The sequence below is a fragment of the Drosophila santomea genome, unplaced genomic scaffold (genome assembly GCF_016746245.2).
Source record: "Drosophila santomea strain STO CAGO 1482 unplaced genomic scaffold, Prin_Dsan_1.1 Segkk83_quiver_pilon_scaf, whole genome shotgun sequence".
NCBI lineage: Eukaryota > Metazoa > Arthropoda > Insecta > Diptera > Drosophilidae > Drosophila > Drosophila santomea.
Genome location: NW_025319019.1, coordinates 570,781 through 592,630, shown reverse-complemented (window position 1 = coordinate 592,630; position 21,850 = coordinate 570,781). Strand labels below are relative to the sequence as shown.

General features: G+C 42.4%; 1 protein-coding gene and 1 pseudogene across 1 annotated transcript; both read right to left on the bottom strand.

Moving 5' to 3' along the window:
• Positions 1-6,477: 6,477 nt before the first annotated feature.
• On the bottom strand, positions 6,478-7,554 carry LOC122756636. The gene has a single exon (XM_044006851.1). It carries the CDS (start codon positions 7,552-7,554, stop codon positions 6,478-6,480), a length of 1,077 nt encoding a protein of 358 aa, XP_043862786.1.
• A 39-nt stretch (positions 7,555-7,593) lies between these two features.
• On the bottom strand, positions 7,594-9,824 carry LOC122756635 (annotated as a pseudogene).
• Between the last annotated feature and the right edge of the window lie 12,026 nt (positions 9,825-21,850).

The following is a 21,850-nucleotide window of genomic DNA, read 5'->3' as shown; positions in this document are numbered from 1 at the left end:
ATATCAGCTGATGGCATAAGGCCTAACCCAAACAAATTAACAGCAATAAAAAATTTTACACTCCCCAAAACAAGGAAGGAAATTAAATCATTTTTTGGATTGCTAGGGTACTACAGAAAGTTCATTCGTGATTTCGCAAAGATAACCAAACCCTTAACAGAACAATTGAAAGGAAAGAAGACAGTTAAAATCGACCAAAATTTTGTCGATACATTCGAAACATGCAAAACTCTTCTATGTAATGACCCTATCCTACAATATCCAGACTTTTCTAAAGAATTTGTTCTGACGACAGACGCTAGCAATGTAGCATTGGGAGCGGTACTGTCTCAAGGCAGTTTAGGAAGCGACAAACCTGTATCCTTCGCCAGCAGAACTTTGAACGATACAGAGCAGAATTATAGTATAGTAGAGAAGGAAATGCTTGTGATTATTTGGACAAATAAATATTTTAGACCATACCTATTTGGTAAAAAATTAAAAAATTGTTACGGACCATCGACCCCTGATTTGGTTAATGAAGAATAAGAGTCTGAAATTGTTTATAAAAAAGGTTCACAAAATGTCGTTGCAGATGCGTTAAGCAGAATAAATGTAGAAATTAACTGCAATGACATCGAAACATTGGAAGGCACAGCGGGTTTTAACTTTCATTCAGAACAACCAAACTACAATATTCATATCTCAGAGAAACCACCTAATGTTTTTAGACTTCAATTGATCCTTGGAGAAGGGCCGAACTCCGAGTCCTTTACAATAGTCCCTTTTAAAAATAAAGTACGGCGGACAATCATAAACCCAGAGTTAACTTAGAAGGCATAGCCATAACATTAAAAATTTTTCTAAAGCACAACAAAATCTGCGCAGTATATACAACAGACAGAATATTTAATTTAATTCAGAAGGCGTACTCGCAATATTTTGCTCACAGTAACACTTATAAACTTTTAAATGCAAGATATTGTTAACAGACCTGATAGGCATCGACAACCAAAGAGAAAATATTCGTACGCACCATGAAAATTCAAATCATAGAGGGGCGGACGAAGTGACATTAAAACTCAAAAGAGAGTTCTATTTCCCAAATGTATGTAGATAAATGTTTATAGTTTATTGATAATTAATGGGTATTTATGTAATACATCGAATAATAGCTCGGCGAATGTTTATAATAAGTAAGAGACATGACAACAGCACTTGATAACGGCTTCTGCTACGGCTTTAGATTACGGCTTTCGATTACGGCTTCAGGTTACTGCTTTAGTTCGGCTCGGCTTCTTTGTAGCAACTTTTTACACGTCCTTCTTCCCCGCGGGCTCTCGATCGACTTCCAACTTCTGGTGCTGCCAACTCTAGTCTCTCCAACCAACGCTGCCAACTGCTCGATATCGCCTGCTTACATTCGGTCATCCTGCTCCTCGTCGTCTGTCCCAGACGACAACAAGTCTTCATTTACTGATACATATCTGCACAACTTGATATTATCTACGCTTGTAGAGGTTTAATTTGGACCTTCAAACTCGGCAGCCTTCTAGACGTCATAGCGACCACAGCGTTTCACTTTCACCACCTCGTAAGGACCAAGAAAAGTATTAGCCAGTTTCCTACCAGCGACGAACTGCGTCCGCTTAATGGCAACCAGATTCCCTTCCTTATAAGTGACCTCCTTCTTCCTCTTTTTGTCAAAATTCTCAAAATCTTCCATTAATTCTTGTTCTAGGACCATAGTTATCTTGTCTGTAATTTTGGTCAGCATCTTGGTACCAAACATAAGCTCGAATGGTGATTTTTGTGTAGTCGAATGAACATGCGAGTTAATTGCTTTTTGGACTTCGGCAACGAACTTATACCATTTAGTTGTATCGTCTGCAGAAAGTTTACTAATGATGGACAGGATAACTCGGTTAACTCGCTCTATCTGACCGTTTCCTCTGGCCACTCCAGTTGTCGTCCATATGTTCTGAATCGCATTCTGCTTTACGAACTCCTCAAAAGCATCTGAGGTATAAGCTGCTCCTCTATCCGTCACGATCCAGGAAATCCAAAAACTTTTGACCATTCCTCCAGCTTTTTGATAACTTAATCGGCCCCTGTAGATTTTGTAGCGAACTTATAAAGTTTTGCCGTAGAATCCATTGGGCCAAGGTGATCCAGATGCAGCGTCAGTAACGGTTGACCGCCTTTGTCTATACAGTTCAGGTAAACCTCCTGCTTACCAATTTTCTTATTGGTCATTATGCACTTTATGCATGACGATAACCTGTGACACCTTTCGTTCCATGTGCGGGATAAAAAAATGCTGTTGCAGGCTGTGCATCGTCTTTGTTATTGCAAAGTGTCCATCTGCATGGGCTTCAGTTATAATCTCATGCTCCATAGCCTTAGGTACAACGAGAAGATCACGACCGTCAACATGTTTAAACAGAACATTTCCTTTTAGCTTATATCCTTGGTATGGTCCCTTCTCCAGGATACATAAGATTGCATTAATAAACTCGTCCATCCGTTGTGCTTTCTTTATACGGGCTGTTACTTCTGTTCCCACCAAAAGAATATTTGGAAATCGGCTTAAGCAGTCAACATGTTTCATTCGATCAGCGCTACGATGCTCCACTGCAAAGAATAGTCCTGCAGGGACAAAATCCATTGCGCAACCTCACGAGGAACATCCTTCTTCCTTACAGTTTGGGTAAACGCTGCGCAGTCAGTCACCAACACGAAGCTTACACCCAGCAAGTAGTGTCTTAACTTCTCGATCGACAAGTATGCTGCTTTAACCTAAAAGATGTAACTATGTCGTTTTGAATCGCTTTCCGAGGTCTTTTTGCTCCTGAAAAATATTGGATGAAGATTTTCTCCAAACCGCTGAAACAACGTTGCGCCAAAACCTTCCTTTGAAGCGTCTGTGTGCGTTCTGTGAATATATTCGAGGAACTGGTTCTTGGCAAAGGCTATTCTTCAACTGATTAAATGCGTTCAGCTCCTAGGCGCCCATCTTAAATTCAGAATCCTTTTTAGCCGGTTTGTTAATGGTCGAGCTATGTGTGCGTATCCTTTTATAAACTTGCGAAAAAACCAGTCAGCCCTAAAAACGACTGCACTGCTTTAACATTTGTCGGGATAGCGAAATGTTTTACGGCTCGAGTCTTTTCGGAGCCAGGCCAAATCCTTCCGTTTTGAACCGTATGTCCGAGGAAATCAATCCTGCTTTCCAGAAAACGGCATTTTTTCCATTTTATGATCAATGAAAAACGAGCAGCTACCTCCAGGACTAATTTAAGCTTTTCCAAGCATTCATCTACCGACATGCCGTATATGATAATGTCATCCATATAAATTTGCATTACATCACGGCTAACAAGATCTTGGAAAACGGCGTTTATAAATCGTATAAACGTAGCTGGGCGTTTTGTTAAACTCGAACAGGACTTCCTTGGTTATAAATGCTGTGTATTTTCGGCTTTCCTTTTCTACAGGGACGTGAAACAAACTGTTCTCCAAATCCATGACGACAAAAAGCTTTGCTGACTGCAGTTTTTCGAGTTTATAACCGACAAAGACTGTATTTAAAAATAAGGCTGCTGCCTTGGTCATTTTACTGCGTGCTTGTACATATCGCTGCTTTTCATCCAGAACGTAGGCATCTGCATTTTTTTCAAAGTTAAAAAACCACGGCTCTACTGGAATATTCTGTCCATCATATTCCGGCACCACCTTTGAAAAACTTTTTGCTGATATTATGCTGCTGTTCTGTGGTCTCTGAGCATTTTGGCATTGTATGCTCAGCAACTTCACAATTTCCTCGAGATTTCTATTGTTTTGCCAAACTTGTTGTTCCATCGTCACTTTTCTAGGATTATTCAAAGCCAATTTTTCGTCTTCCTTTTGTTTTTCTGCTTCCGACATATACTTCTCTTTTTCTCCAGTCGCAGATCGTGTGTTATATTTTTGTCCCTCTGGCACTGATGGCTTCGACGGTTCCAACGACATTTGCACAGCTAAAGGTTTCACTTCAACGTTCTGTCTCTGTGGCACTGCTGGTTTGTGAGCGGCTTTTCTCGGTGTACTTGCGGCTTTTTTTGGCGAACTTCCTATTCTCATATTCTTTTAGACTTTTGGCACATTTAACTATTTATCAGCAAACTTTCAGCATTTTGATCACGCACAATTCGTCACGGTTAGGCAAGGTTGAGCCCCCAAATGTAGATATATGTTTATAGTTTATTGATAATTAATGGGTATTTAAGTAATACAGCGAATAATAGCTCTGCAAATGTTTATAATAAGTAAGAGACTTGACAACAGCACTTGATAACGGCTTCTGCTACGGCTTTAGATTACGGCTTTCGATTACGGCTTCAGGTTACTGCTGTAGTTCGGCTCGGCTTTTTTGTACCAACTTTTTACACGTCCTTCTTCTCCGCGGGCTCTCGATCGACTTCCAACTTCTAGTGCTGCCAACTCTAGTCTCTCCAACCAACGGTGCCAACTGCTTACATGTATGAAAAAGTAAAACAGATTATTTAAAACTGTAAAGTTTGAAATATGACTGAAATAATTCATTTGATAACTATCATGACTATTTGACTAAATTAAAGACATTTCGTAAAGACCTATACCCTAAAATTAAGAAACAAGTAGACCAGGCAAAAATAACTAAAATACCACAATTTAACGGGGATAGACACGAACCCCTCCCGGTTACCGCAATTCAAACTTTATGCAGAAAAGAAAATAGAAGGAATAAATTAACGGCAAGACCAACCAATAGTTCACGCTGACGCAGGCCCAACGCTGCTAACTAAGAAAAATCAAAAACCTCATAAATCAAAGATAAGAAGGAATATTAATAAAATAGTCAGCAAGGGTAGCAACATTACAGATCCGGACTCCACATTAACATCGAACACGACCTAAAAAAATAAGACTTTAAACTGTCAACTACAGAAATAAAAACAAACGAAATTAAATTATTAAAAAAAAAAAGAAGTCATTAACACAAAAATACATTTATTATATAATACATTTTGTTTAAATATACTTGTTAATATAAATAATATAATATTAGTATAAATGAAACCTTAATTAATTTGTAATCATTTACGTTAAAAACAAAAAAGGGTATAATGAATAAAAGAAAAATGAAGAAATTAATAAGTTTAAGATTCAGATTTATATAAAAGCAAATAAAAAAAAAAAGTGTTAAAGATTCCAAATTTTTCTATAATAAATAGCGAAAAACTGTACCGATTGTTATAAGTAAGATAAAATTCTGGAATAATGAAATTCCCCTCTAAATACCAATATTCAAGCAAAAAGAAATTGCATTTATTAAAATTATTATTAATATAAAGATTATTTCATTATCTGTAAATCAAAACCTATGTAATTACTTATAAGTCTATCAACAAAAATCTTCAACTGAACAAGTAAAAAATAAACAAATCAGAAAAGCTATAATTCACATCTATTCGAAGACATAAACAAAATTAAGTTAAACAAAATGCATACCAAAATAAACTACAATAAATGTCAACTGAAAATTAAGTCTAAGAGCGACTAGATATTAACAGTCCAAGTATTTTAGAAAAATTTAAAGTTCATCATGCCGCTAATACCTTATACCTGGAATCTCTCTTTCAATAAATGATTACACAACTTCAAAATGAAATACTATTATTACATGGCGACCGTGACATGGTAACATAAACCTGCAAAACGACAATAAAATAAAAATAAAAATGCAAAAAAAAGGTGACCATCGGAAAAATTGAGAAAAATTAAAAATACAGATTCTGTATAAGAAAAATGCTATCAAAAAGCAAAAGCAGCAAACTGGAGGACTCTGCTCCTATCGATCAAAGGGATGCACCTACTCTAAAAGAGGCACTAGAGGTGTATCCAAACGATGGACCACGCCCACTCACAATAGCTGAGTATAGGGCCAACCAAACCAAAAATCTGGAAGCAATTAAATCCAAATTGCGCAGTGGTGCGGTTGAGGCTGTATTTACTACCAATGCCACAATCTGCCTTAATATTAAGAATAAAAACCTGAAGCCGATGCGTGAAAACGCTTATATAGAGCAAAACATTGTAAACCATACACATGCCCTCTAACTAACTTTTTCTTGTACAGACATACATGTAGGAAGAAATAGCAAAAAAAAAATTTTTAATAACAATTTAATTACAGATGTCGTCGTGCGTCACATGGAGTTGCCTTAAACGGCTACCCCACGCATTGGTTCCCGAAAGAAAGGGCAGACTAATCCGTGGTAGTAGAACACGTTTTACAATTCACGTTTCACAATTGCAACTAACTTAACTTATTAGCTCACCGCAGTGTGTCCTCCAACTCTTACACGACAATGAAAAGCTAAATTTTCCCGGCAATTTACAATGGCGAAAAACAATGTGCCCAGATACATATGGGCTTACAAATCCTTCCACATTCGGACTTCTCAAAAATACTAACTAGCCTATCGATAACAATATTCGATGCGCGACATCCCCGACCCCGTGAAGAACCGCTTCACTCAAATCCAAAACAGCAAGTTTAGAGACGGGTCGCATCATTGTCCTAGATAGGCCGTTGTCGTTCACGCGCACCTTAGCGCGTCTGACGACTCCATCAGCTCCGCTGTAGATCTCCTCCACGATGCCCTTGCGCCACTCTCGTCGGGCCAAGGCTGGATCGCAGACGAAGACCATATCACCCTGTTGGATGGGCTCCGTTCGGCGGCACCATTTCTCGCGGCGCACAAGCTTAGGCAGGTACTCCATGACCCACCTCCTCCAGAAACGGTCTCGTAGCAGGCGAGCAATCCTCCACTGCTTCCTCGTAGAACCCTCCTTGGGCAGCTCCGCATCCAATCCAGGCGTATCCGGCAGATTGGCTACTCCCTTGAGTAGATCGTTTGGCGTCAACGGCGCCTCCTGGTCCGCATCCACAGGCAAGTGGGTGAGCGGACGCGAGTTTACAATATTCTCCGCCTCAATCAGGAAACTCTCCAATACATGGTCCCTCGGCGCAACTTCCTTCAGGGTATGACGCAGTACTCTCTTGACGCACTGCACCATGCGCTCCCAAACTCCGCCCTCAGACGGGTTCGCTGGACAATTAAAAACCCATTCAATGCTTCTGCTTGACAACTCACTCTGAAGCTTCTCCATCTCGAATACGTCACCAAAGCGCCTGGCTTCCCTGTCAGCTCCCACGAAGTTCTTGCCGTTATCGCTGCGCAGTCTATATACTGGCCCTCTACGGCAGACGAAGTTCCTGATCGCAATTATGCAGGAATCCGTCGACAGGTCATGCGCCAGCTCCAGGTGAATCGCCCTTGTCGTCAAACACGTAAACAAGGCGACCCAACACTTCTCCTTGTGACGGGACACAGTCACCAGCAGTGGCCCAAAGTAGTCCAGTCCTGTGTATTTGAATGGCCATCCACCCGCATCCAGTCTGTCTTCCGGATGGGGTCCCATTATCGGCGGCATCGGCCGCGCTCGCTGCAACTTGCACTCGTTGCACGATGAGATGACTCTCCGCATCACACGCCTTATCTTTGTGACCCAGAACTTTGTCCGGATCTACGCAATCGTAGCATCCACATTTTGATGCTTCATCCTGGCGTGGAAGTCTCTCACAATCAGCTCTGTCAGACTGTGCTTGTGTGACAGTAATACGGGCCTCCTCGCCCTGTACGGCATGCACAGTGCGGCATCAATTCTGCCGTAAGCTCGCAGAATCCCGTCCTCGTCTAGGTAGGGCACCAACCCTCGAATGTCGCTCGATCTAGCGACGTCCTGTCTAGTTTCCGCCGACCTCATCTCGTCGGGGAACGACTCCAATTGTGCCTGTCTGACCAACAGGTTCTCCGCGACCTTACATTCTGCTGCAGTAAGGCCGTATTCCTCGAGCTCGTTTCGCTGTTTGCGGCACCAGCGCGCAAACCGTAGGACCCAGGCTGTGGTCCTCACCAGGCGACTGAAGCTCGAGAATCTCTGAAACGGAATAACAAAATCGTCTGCCGCAACTAATGCAAACTCACTGGGCATCTCTTCTTCATCAGGGGCATCTGGAACACGCTCAGTTCCTTCCTCAGGCCCTGGCCAGCTGGCTGCTGGCTGCCTCAAAAATGCACCTTGATTCCTGGCTAAGGTCGACTCCTTTCTGCGACCGCGTCGCATCATCAGCCGCATTGTCGGCTGTAGGCACCCATCTCCATTGGGAAACCTTCGACGACTCCAAAATCTCCGCCACTCGGTTGCCAACAAACTGCTTATACCGGCGGTGGGTGCTGCCGATCCATCTCAGCACCGTCTTAGAGTCCGTCCATAACACCAGGTCCGTGATGACCACACTGTGCTCCTCCTTGACAGTGTTCATCAGCCTGGTTCCAAGAACTGCTGCCTGCAGCTCCAGCCGTGGGATCGTCATCGTTCTCATTGGGGCACATTTCGTCTTCGCACTCACGAAGCTCACCTGCACGTCGTCGTCCTCATATGTGACCCTCCAATAGGCCACCGCCGCGAATGCTGCCTGACTAGCATCCACGAAGACGTGCAACTCTACGGCCCGGACTGCTCCACGCCCAAAATAATGGCGCGGACATCGGAACTGTCCCACGGCGTCCATCTCTTTGCGCCAAATCGCAAAGGCTTTGCTTAACTCCTCCGGTAGTGGTTCGTCCCACTGGATCTTCTGCCTCCAAATCTCTCGCAGCAGCAGCTTCGCTGTAACCATGAGGCAGCACAGGAATCCCAGGGGATCAAACGTTGACATCACCAGGCTCAAATATTCCCTCTCCAAATATTGCACTCCACGTTGAATCTGAAGTCATCTGTTGCTGCTTGCCAACGCATTCCGAGGATCTTCTCTTCAGCCTCACCCCATCCGACGCTCTTGACTCGACCAGGTCCTAAAGCCGTCTCCACGGTGGGTGAGCTGGATGAAAACTGGCATAATTCGAATCCAGCATCCTTGTGTATCTCCTTCACTCGTGTAGATACGCTGATAGCCTCGCTCTCTGTAGCGAAACTGTCCACATAATCATCGACATAATGGTAGTCGGTGATGGCCTTGACCGCTCTCGGATCCGAATCCCGATACTTCAGGGCATTCATAGTCTTCACGTAATGCGCAGCGCTCGGCGAGCAGGCTGCTCCAAACGTCATTACGTTCATCTCATAGACATCCGGATCTCTCTCGTCGTCGCCATCTCTCCAGAGGAATCGTTGGGAACATCTATCCTCGGGTCAGATCAGCACTTGGTGGAACATCTCCTTGATGTCACCGCAGACTCCGACGGCTCCCTCTCTGAAATGAAAGAGCACAGCTGGCAAAGGCTTATAGTGCTGAGGCCCTTTGTCCAGCTCCGAGTTTAGCGAGGTTCCTCCAACTTTGGCTGCAGCATCAAACACAAGCCGTACCTTGCCGGGCTTGTTTGGGTTTTCGACACCAAAATGTGGCAAATACCATAGGCGATCGCTCCTTACCGCGACCTCCTCCGGCTGCAGCCTCCTCGCTTATCCTTTAGACACGTAATCCTTTATAATCCGATCGTATTCCTGCGCCAACGGCTTGTTGCGCTTCATCTTCTTCTCGACGTTGACCAGCCTCCTGTACGCCATCTCATAGCTCGGTGGCAGCACAACGTGGTCGTCCTTCCAGAGTAATCCCGTCTGGTAGCGACGCCCCACTTTCACCGTGGTGTCTTCGAGTATCCTTTGGGCCGAACATCGTCGCTGGCTGCGACCGGCGGCGCGGGCTTCACTCCAAAGTTCTCCATGTCGAAGTAGTCCTCCACCATCTTTTCCATCGCGTCATCCACTGACACGGCAAGTAGGCAGCTCGGTTGCGGCCGCATACGGTCCCTCTCGAGCGAACCGCCTCGTCCTAAGTGGCAACCCCAGATGTCCGTGATCCAGGCCGATGAGCAGCTTCGGCAACACGTTGCTGTAAGGCTTCATCGGCAGACACGCATCCCTGTGCACGCCCTGGACATCTCGTCGGCTCAATGTCTGCATCGGCAAACTCAAACTCGAAACGGCATAAACGTTTTTCAATACATGGCGAGTGGGCTTTCCAACTCCACTTATCTTCAGACTCACCACGTTGGTAGGCTCTCTGGTTGCATTACCTCCAAACCATTGGATATTTAGCTGCCGACGCTCTCCTTGCACTCCAAGATCCCTTCGTAGCTCGTCATCGATCATCGTGACGGAGGATCCCTCATCTAGGAGCGCATACGTATCCACCTTTCGCCCCGCTCCGTACAGCGTAACCGGCAGTATACGGAACAGTAGACGGCCACCTTCGGCGTCAACGCAGCTCAAATTCCTCTGCATGGGCACTCCCGCTTCACGCGGAGCTCCTCTCTCCAGGCTGTTGCTGGGAACGGCTGGTTGCCGGTTCCTCTCCTGGTCCCTGTGACCATCTCGTAGCGAAGGCCTCCTGGCCGGGCTGCGTCTGGAAACTGATGGCTGCTGGTTCCCTTCGTGGCGTCTGAAGCCACCTCGCTGCAGCGGCCTTCGCTCTTCGTCCGCACCATGTAGCAGACGGTGATGCTCCCTTCGGCATCCATTAATCTGGCACTCACCTTGCGTATAGCAGGATCTAGCCGTGTGCCCGCTTCGCAGGCAATTGAAGCAGAGCCGATGCCTCTTCACATTGCTCCACCTTTCCTGTGGCGAAGCTCCAATAAATTCTCTGCAGTTCAATATTCCATGCTGTCCTCCACAGATGGGACAACCTCCATGCCGATCATCCTGTTGATCGCATTCATTATGGTCGACGCTTGCATGTAGAAGTCGACGCCTCGGCTCCTTTCCCTCGACGTCCAAAACCGTGCACACCACGTTTGCGTACTCCTGTAGCCACGCGCTGAAGTGGACTACAGTGGGAAAGGGCGCAATCGTTGCAGCATGCCTGGCCCAGTCCACTCGCTTGCTCGTTGGCAGCTTGGCCACAAGCTCCTCCATGAGGGTTGGGTTCCCCAGGTGCTGCTCCGCCTTCGCTGACTGCAAGAAGGCCGCGAGGTTACTCACTCGGGTTGCGAAGGGAATGATCTTTGCCAAATTGTGCTCCGAAATTGGCTGCACCTCTCGAACGTTGTTGAGCTGGCTGCGTATAAGCTGCTCCGGTCGGCCGAACCTAAAGCGCAGCTGCTCCATCACGGCGCTGACATTCCCTGGATGAATCAATAGCGCGATTGGCGCGCAATTGGCGGTGCTCACACTTTCCAGGGATCTAGCCTTCTCCAGCTCCCTCTCCAACGCTGCGATCCTCTCCATGAGTTCCAACGCGAGGGGCTGGTTCACCTCCGGTACTGAACTCGCAGCTGTGACAGCAGTACTTCTAGGTTGGGAAGCTTCTGTAGTCACCGTAGTGGCCGGGCAAGGAATCGACGCCGCCGTGATGTTCACCCGCGTCCGAGTTCCTGCTCCACTACTGGCTGGCTGCTGACTCACTGTTGTTATAGGGGTGGCTTCCCCTCCGTTCAGCCGGGCACTCTTCCTGGGGGAATGCTGCATCTTCCCCAGCTCCAAAATGGCGGCGCCTCTGCGCGTCCAAAATGGCGTCTCTGACGCCTCGTGCCGCTGGCTGCGGCCACGGATGCTTGGCGCTCCTTGCGCCTTCTGACCGCTGGCTGCGGTCTCCACAAATGACGCTTCTTGCGTCTCCTTGTCGCTTGCTGCGACCCGTTCGTACCGGCGTTCGACGCTGGCTGCGTCCCTCTATGTCGCTGACTGCGACGCCACTGTCGCTGGCTGCGACTCCTCTGCCGGTACGTAGCGCTGGCTGCGCTCACACAAATCCTCCTCGCTGGCCGTCTAAACCGTCACTCCAGCTCCGGCAACTCTCTAGCTGGCCGTCTAAACCGTCATTCCAGCGCAAGTTGCCCCTGCAGTCGCCCTAGGACTGCGAATAAAAGGCTGTCGTCGTGCGTCACATGGAGTTGCCTTAAACGGCTAGCCCACGCATTGGTTCCCGAAAGAAAGGGCAGACTAATCCGTGGTAGTAGAACACGTTTTACAATTCACAATTCACGTTTCACAATTGCAACTAACTTAACTTATTAGCTCACCGCAGTGTGTCCTCCAACTCTTACACGACAATGAAAAGCTAAATTTTCCCGGCAATTTACAATGGCGAAAAACAATGTGCCCAGACACATATGGGCTTACAAATCCTTCCACATTCGGACTTCTCAAAAATACTAACTAGCCTATCGATGACAATATTCGATCCGCGACAACAGATAATCGTTTAATTAACAAATATGGGTTGTGAACAACGTAAAAATTTTAGATCACACAGGTGATATTCAAGCACTGTGGGTTTTACTCATAATTTTGACAATTTATATATATATATATATATATATATATATATATATCATAAAAAAAAAAAATGAAACTGAAAAAACAAAAAATAAAGAATGCGTATATAAGTATATACTAACAAAGTATGAATATTTAAACTCGTATGGAATGCTACAAACTATGTAAAAACATAACGAAAACAAGAGAGAACGCTATAGTCGAGTTCCCCGACTATCTGATACCCGTTACTCAGCTGGTGGAAGTGCGAAGGAGAGAAACACTGAGAGTTTTTGGCAATTTGTGGGCGTTAGGGTGGGCGTGGCAAAAAGTTTTTTTGCAAATCGATAGAAATTTACAAGACTAATACAAAAATGAAAAAAATATCAAAACATTTTTCAAAAGTGTGGACGTGGCAGCTTTGGGTGGTTTGTGGGCGTTAGAGTAGGCGTGGCAAAAAGTTTTTTGGCAAATCGATAGAAATTTAGAAGACCAATACAGAAATGAAAAAATATTAAAACATGTTTCAAAAGTGTGGGTGTGGCAGTTTTGGGCGGCTTGTGGGCGTTAGAGTGGGCGTGGCAAAATTAATCGACAAACTTGCGCTGCTTCTATGTCTTGGGAGTCTGCTTAATCTTAATGCTTAATGCTTAATCTCAACTTTCTAGCTTTTGTAGTTCCTGAGATCTCGACGTTCATACGGACAGACAGACGGACGGACAGACGGACGGACAGACGGACAGACGGACATGGCCAGATCGACTCGGCTATTGATCCTGATCAAGAATATATATATGTCGCAGCGTTGTCATTTTCTTGCGCCTGATCTTCCATGTTGACACATAAACCTCTCAAGTGAAGCGAATTCCAACCGGCGCGCGCAATCGTCTATATGCAACTACTCGCATTTTCTACCGATCTATGCTTTATACACGCTAGCTGGACTACACTTGGCGACAGCGCGACAACGCCGTCGCCTCACTCATTTCGGTACTTTGGCGCCAGTCATATTATGCGTCGTAGTCAAATTATAGAAGAAGTTCTCAATAAACCAAACTTATTGCGCAGCTGCGTCTTGCAAGCGCAGTGGTCAAACTATGGTAATAATGGGACAGAAACATACTGTTGTCAAAATAATTTCGTAATGCGACACGGCCTTTCTGACATAATACACGTCCTCGTGTGTTGTATTAAATCTACCACATAGGTGACAATACTTCAGGATTCAAAGACTCTCTCGATATTTCAAAGAATTATTTCCATTCAATTTATTTCTGATTCAAATTAGTTTCAACTTCATTCTTATCATAACATATCTAAATTATCATAACATAATTTAAATTTAAGAAATCATTCCATTCGTGTAATTCCTTTAACACATTTTTCTCTTAATCTTTTAAACCAAACAAATTTTGTAGTTCCTTTTACAAATAATTAACTTATCATCTGTGTAGTTCCTTTAACACATAATTTACCTATCATCTGTGTAGTTCCTTTAACACATAATTTACCTATCATCTGTGTAGTTCCTTTAACACATACGACCCCCGCCATAACAAGTCTCTTCTGCTATGGTGCGGTCTTCAGTTTCTCTATTGGGCAACAGACACAACCTCTATTGCGCTGTCCCTATCTTTACATAACTCATCGTGTATCTGATTATTTGGTATTGCTCTTAAACATTCATGAGAATACTTATATGTTCGTTTACATGTTAAAGATTTTAGCGTATATCTATCTCCATCCAATACTTCAATTATCTCAAATGGCCCTTTAAAACATGATCACCCACTTTGAAATGTACTATCTTAGCCTTATTTTTATCAAACCTATCTTTATCGTATTCTGCTTGAGTTTTCATGTTCTTTTTAGCCTCCTTTCTCAAATTTTCTTTGTCTACCTCATCATTGTTTTCTTCGTTTAGCGGCAACAAGTCAAAAGGTCGAGCTTCTTTACCTATCAATAATTCCAAAGGGCTAAACTTAGTCACACTATTAATCGTGCAATTCATTGCTAGCTGCACTTCAGCCAGCGCATCCTGCCATGATCTCTGACTAGACTCGACAGCCGTTAGCATACCTTTCAGGGTACTCATGACACGTTCTACCTGACCGTTTGCTCTACTTGCACCCGTAGCAATTAAATGTAGATTAATTTTTTGTGAGGAGCAAAAATCGCGAAAGCTTTTACTTGCGAAACTACGTCCTTGATCTGCTATAATTCGAGTGGGTAAACCAAACAAGGAAACGGCGGATTTTACAGCCTTGATGCAGCTATCAGAATCTATATTTAGTGTGTGGTAAAAATAAACAAATTTGGTGAAGGCATCTATAAGGACGATGACATATTCCTTCAAATCATTTTTGCCACTCAATTTGCCTGTGATGTCGATATGTATCGTATGCCACGGTATTTCTATTTTAGGAATAGGATGCAGCTCAGCCTGCACTTTTCCCACTGGTGGCTTAGAAACTTTACATGTAATGCAATTTTCTACAAATCTACGAACGCATTTAGACATATTTTCGAACCAGTAATAACCATAGACTTTGTCCAGCGTCTTTTCCCATCCAAGATGCATAATGGATTCATGAACGTGATTTATGACGGCCCATCGAAAACCCCTTGGTATTACCGGCAAACATTTGGTCTTACTATTTCGCTGTATTTTTCTATGTAGTATTCCCTTTCGCAATTCATATGTTTTATCCAGATTTCCTGGTAACTCATTATTCTTTAACTTTTCAATTATTTCTTGTATCTCAGTATCTCGCTGTTGTTCTGAAACCAACCAGTTATCAGATACCTCGGTCAAATTGATTCGTAACTCTGAAATCTTATTTATACTTTTGGGTTGTTCAAGCACTGGATTTCGAGAGAGAAAATTCACATGCGCCATTCGCTCGCCTTTTCTATACTCTATTTCGAAATCAAATGCCTGTAAAAACGCCCACCATCTATGCACCCTCGGTGTTAAATCTAGTTTTGTGCGGCTGGCCTTTAAAGAATTACAGTCAGTATAAACTACAAATTTACGTCCCTGCAAATAATGTCGGAAGTGTTTTATAGCATTTACCACTGCTAACGTCTCCAGTTCGTATGAGTGGTATTTAGCGGGAGACGTACACTTACTGTAATACTCTACAACATGAGGTTTATTGTCAATTTTATGTAACAGGATCGCTCCATACCCAATACAACTTGCGTCAGTATGGAGCTCTATTGGGTATTGCGGATCGAATATGATTAAAACTGGCGTCTGGGTCAATATAGTTATTATTTTTATTCGCACCTGTTCATGCACTGGTAACCAAACAAAGTCAGTGTTTTTCTTAGACGTGAGAAGATACAGAGGTTTAAGCTTTTGGGAGAAATTTAACACAAATTGCCGAAAATATGTGGCTAAACCAATGAATTGTCTTAGCTGTGAGACATTTTGGGGTGATGGTAATGCTTTTAAAGCTTGAATTTTTCGTAAATTTGGCCTGACTTCTCCGTTGCTTATTTAAAATCCGAGATACTGTATTTTTGTGGTGAGAAAGGAACACTTAGTGACATTAAATGAGAATCCAGCCTTACTTAATGTCTCCAATACTCTCTGCAATCTAACTAGCGCATCTTCTTTGCTTTCTGCTATTATGAGAACATCATCAATATAAACAATTGCATAAGTGTAAGCTAAAGCTCCTAGGGCCTTCATTATAGCCCGCTGGAACACAGATGGTGCGTTTTTCAAACCAAACGGCATTGTCAAGAACTCGTATTGACCCTCTGGCGTTACAAATGTTGTTTGTTCAATTGAGTCCTCATGGACTGGAATTTGGTAAAAACCGCTTGCCATATCTATGCACGAAAAATATTTAGCACCCCGAAGCCTAGCAATTTGGTCTGAGATGAGGGGCAATGGATACTTGTCAGCAACTGTGTTTTCATTTAGCATACGATAGTCCACACACAGTCGATCGGTGCCATTTTTTTTTAACTAGCATCATGGGACTAGCGAAAGGTGAACAGCTTGGCCGAATAATCTTAGCTTTTAGTAGTTCATCAACTTTACCCCGCACTTTGATTTTCTCTTCTCCACTAAGCCTATATGGCCGCCGTTGTACTGTCTTTTGCTGATCTATTAATCTAATTTCCAACTGCCCTGTGGTGACCCTAGTCTTTGGTATTCCATAAATAAACCAATCTGAGAAACATTTTAGAATTTTTTTTAAGGCTGCCTTATCAAGATCATCAAGTTCACGATTTGATTCTATTAGTTCTTCATAATTGGTAATTACTAACGATTCTACTCTTTTGGTTGTGTAAATATGAAATTTGTCAGCGTCCATGGTTACGCCAAAGCCCTGGCCTAAAATTTCACGGCCAATTAGTACGTCATATTTCAAATACTTATCCATAATAACATGTAACAAAATCTCAAAATAACATTGATCAATATTTATGTTACATAATAGTTGTTGAGTGCTACATATTGAATCATTACATATGCCGTTCAATTTAACAATGTTATTAATTCTTTTGCCCCTAAATTTACTTTCTAGCTTTTGTAGTTCCTGAGATCTCGACGTTCATACGGACAGACAGACGGACAGACAGACGGACGGACAGACGGACAGACGGACATGGCCAGATCGACTCGGCTATTGATCCTGATCAAGAATATATATATGTCGCAGCGTTGTCATTTTCTTGCGCCTGATCTTCCATGTTGACACATAAACCTCTCAAGTGAAGCGAATTCCAACCGGCGCGCGCAATCGTCTATATGCAACTACTCGCATTTTCTACCGATCTATGCTTTATACACGCTAGCTGGACTACACTTGGCGACAGCGCGACAACGCCGTCGCCTCACTCATTTCGGTACTTTGGCGCCAGTCATATTATGCGTCGTAGTCAAATTATAGAAGAAGTTCTCAATAAACCAAACTTATTGCGCAGCTGCGTCTTGCAAGCGCAGTGGTCAAACTATGGTAATAATGGGACAGAAACATACTGTTGTCAAAATAATTTCGTAATGCGACACGGCCTTTCTGACATAATACACGTCCTCGTGTGTTGTATTAAATCTACCACATAGGTGACAATACTTCAGGATTCAAAGACTCTCTCGATATTTCAAAGAATTATTTCCATTCAATTTATTTCTGATTCAAATTAGTTTCAACTTCATTCTTATCATAACATATCTAAATTATCATAACATAATTTAAATTTAAGAAATCATTCCATTCGTGTAATTCCTTTAACACATTTTTCTCTTAATCTTTTAAACCAAACAAATTTTGTAGTTCCTTTTACAAATAATTAACTTATCTTTTGTGTAGTTCCTTTAACACATAATTTACTTATCATCTGTGTAGTTCCTTTAACACATAATTTACCTATCATCTGTGTAGTTCCTTTAACACATAATTTACCTATCATCTGTGTAGTTCCTTTAACACATACGACCCCCGCCATAACAAGTCTCTTCTGCTATGGTGCGGTCTTCAGTTTCTCTATTGGGCAACAGACACAACCTCTATTGCGCTGTCCCTATCTTTACATAACTCATCGTGTATCTGATTATTTGGTATTGCTCTTAAACATTCATGAGAATACTTATATGTTCGTTTACATGTTAAAGATTTTAGCGTATATCTATCTCCATCCAATACTTCAATTATCTCAAATGGCCCTTTAAATTTAGGATCGAGTTTAATTTGATGACGCTCTTCGTTTTTAAGCAAAACATGATCACCCACTTTGAAATGTACTATCTTAGCCTTATTTTTATCAAACCTATCTTTATCGTATTCTGCTTGAGTTTTCATGTTCTTTTTAGCCTCCTTTCTCAAATTTTCTTTGTCTACCTCATCATTGTTTTCTTCGTTTAGCGGCAACAAGCCAAAAGGTCGAGCTTCTTTACCTATCAAAAATTCCAAAGGGCTAAACTTAGTCACACTATTAATCGTGCAATTCATTGCTAGCTGCACTTCAGCCAGCGCATCCTGCCATGATCTCTGACTAGACTCGACAGCCGTTAGCATACCTTTCAGGGTACTCATGACACGTTCTACCTGACCGTTTGCTCTACTTGCACCCGTAGCAATTAAATGTAGATTAATTTTTTGTGAGGAGCAAAAATCGCGAAAGCTTTTACTTGCGAAACTACGTCCTTGATCTGCTATAATTCGAGTGGGTAAACCAAACAAGGAAACGGCGGATTTTACAGCCTTGATGCAGCTATCAGAATCTATATTTAGTGTGTGGTAAAAATAAACAAATTTGGTGAAGGCATCTATAAGGACGATGACATATTCCTTCAAATCATTTTTGCCACTCAATTTGCCTGTGATGTCGATATGTATCGTATGCCACGGTATTTCTATTTTAGGAATAGGATGCAGCTCAGCCTGCACTTTTCCCACTGGTGGCTTAGAAACTTTACATGTAATGCAATTTTCTACAAATCTACGAACGAATTTAGACATATTTTCGAACCAGTAATAACCATAGACTTTGTCCAGCGTCTTTTCCCATCCAAGATGCATAATGGATTCATGAACGTGATTTATGACGGCCCATCGAAAACCCCTTGGTATTACCGGCAAACATTTGGTCTTACTATTTCGCTGTATTTTTCTATGTAGTATTCCCTTTTGCAATTCATATGTTTTATCCAGATTTCCTGGTAACTCATTATTCTTTAACTTTTCAATTATTTCTTGTATCTCAGTATCTCGCTGTTGTTCTGAAACCAACCAGTTATCAGATACCTCGGTCAAATTGATTCGTAACTCTGAAATCTTATTTATACTTTTGGGTTGTTCAAGCACTGGATTTCGAGAGAGAAAATCCACATGCGCCATTCGCTCGCCTTTTCTATACTCTATTTCGAAATCAAATGCCTGTAAAAACGCCCACCATCTATGCACCCTCGGTGTTAAATCTAGTTTTGTGCGGCTGGCCTTTAAAGAATTACAGTCAGTATAAACTACAAATTTACGTCCCTGCAAATAATGTCGGAAGTGTTTTATAGCATTTACCACTGCTAACGTCTCCAGTTCGTATGAGTGGTATTTAGATTCAGCGGGAGACGTACACTTACTGTAATACTCTACAACATGAGGTTTATTGTCAATTTTATGTAACAGGATCGCTCCATACCCAATACAACTTGCGTCAGTATGGAGCTCTATTGGGTATTGCGGATCGAATATGATTAAAACTGGCGTCTGGGTCAATATAGTTATTATTTATATTCGCACCTGTTCATGCACTGGTAACCAAACAAAGTCAGTGGTTTTCTTAGACGTGAGAAGATACAGAGGTTTAAGCGTTTGGGAGAAATTTAACACAAATTGCCGAAAATATGTGGCTAAACCAATGAATTGTCTTAGCTGTGAGACATTTTGGGGTGATGGTAATGCTTTTAAAGCTTGAATTTTTCGTAAATTTGGCCGGACTTCTCCGTTGCTTATTTCAAATCCGAGATACTCTATTTTTGTGGTGAGAAAGGAACACTTAGTGACATTAAATGAGAATCCAGCCTTACTTAATGTCTCCAATACTCTCTGCAATCTAACTAGCGCATCTTCTTTGCTTTCTGCTATTATGAGAACATCATCAATATAAACAATTGCATAAGTGTAAGCTAAAGCTCCTAGGGCCTTCATTATAGCCCGCTGGAACACAGATGGTGCGTTTTTCAAACCAAACGGCATTGTCAAGAACTCGTATTGACCCTCTGGCGTTACAAATGTTGTTCGTTCAATTGAGTCCTCATGGACTGGAATTTGGTAAAAACCGCTTGCCATATCTATGCACGAAAAATATTTAGCACCCCGAAGCCTAGCAATTTGGTCTGAGATGAGGGGCAATGGATACTTGTCAGCAACTGTGTTTTCATTTAGCATGCGATAGTCCACACACAGTCGATCGGTGCCATTTTTTTTTTAACTAGCATCATGGGACTAGCGAAAGGTGAACAGCTTGGCCGAATAATCTTAGCTTTTAGTAGTTCATCAACTTTACCCCGCACATTGATTTTCTCTTCTCCACTAAGCCTATATGGCCGCCGTTGTACTGTCTTTTGCTGATCTATTAATCTAATTTCCAACTGCCCTGTGGTGACCCTAGTCTTTGGTATTCCATAAATAAACCAATCTGAGAAACATTTTAGAATTTTTTTTAAGATCATCAAGTTCACGATTTGATTCTATTAGTTCTTCATAATTGGTAATTACTAACGATTCTACTCTTTTGGTTGTGTAAATATGAAATTTGTCAGCGTCCATGGTTACGCCAAAGCCCTGGCCTAAAATTTGTTGTTGAGTGCTACATATTGAATCATTACATATGCCGTTCAATTTAACAATGTTATTAATTCTTTTGCCACTAAATTTATCGGCGACACTTTCCTTAACCAAGGAACATTCAGCGCCAGAGTCGAAGCAAAATGGAACAGACTCACCGGTTGAACTTCTTACTATTCCTGATCGTTTCCTCGTGATCGTCCTTTTGGACAGGCGGATGCGAAGTGCCCAAGCTCCTCGCATTTGAAACATTTGACTGTTGACCGGTCTTTTGATCCTTGCGTTGAACTTCCGTTGTGACTTTTTCCTTGATTTTGTGGCCTCTGCCGAGCACGACATTCAGCATATTTATGTCCGATCTTTCCACAATAATTGCATTTCACTTGAGAGAGATACTTAGACTTTTTACGCTCTGGGCCTGTTGTAGACAGCGCGACAACGCCGTCGCCTCACTCATTTCGGTACTTTGGCGCCAGTCATATTATGCGTCGTAGTCAAATTATAGAAAGAGTTCTCAATAAACCAAACTTATTGAGCAGCTGCGTCTTGCAAGCGCAGTGGTCAAACTATGGTAATAATGTGACAGAAACATACTGTGGTCAAAATAATTTCGTAATGCGACATATACTTTATATGGTCGGAAACGCTTCCTTCTGCCTGTTACATACTTTTCAACGAATCTAGTATACCCTTTTACTCTACGAGTAACGGGTATAATAAGAAACAAATTTGAAAAATCGATTAAATTTTTGTCACAAAACAGACCTATTCAGGGAGCGACAATAAAGAAACATGCGAATATTCTGGTAAATTCCTTAAATGAAGCACGAATACTAGTGCATGATAACAAGGAAAGACTAAATCCAGATCATTGGTCTCAGGTATTGAAAGTTTTCATAAAACTTAGATCGAACTTGTTATCTATAAAATTGAAACTTGGTTTGGATATATCAATACCAACCATTTTAAATTCACCAAGAACAACCTGAAACAGATTTAACAAAAGATTCTTACAAGTCAGAAACAGAAATAGAAGAAGAAGACTTGAACAATTTAACAATTCAAGCTATATTAACGCTAGCTGAATTGACGGAGCAAGCATTGGCTGAGTCAGACATAGACAAAAAAGAAACAAAAGATCAATTTGCGTAGATTTATCACGGCAATAAGTTGGGCAACTGACTAAGGGACCACATGAAGCTATTGCCATTGAAGTG

Bases quoted from the DNA above. Each gene is read 5' to 3' on its own strand.
- LOC122756636 (XM_044006851.1), bottom strand. From the start codon at position 7,554: ATGCGGAGAGTCATCTCATCGTGCAACGAGTGCAAGTTGCAGCGAGCG.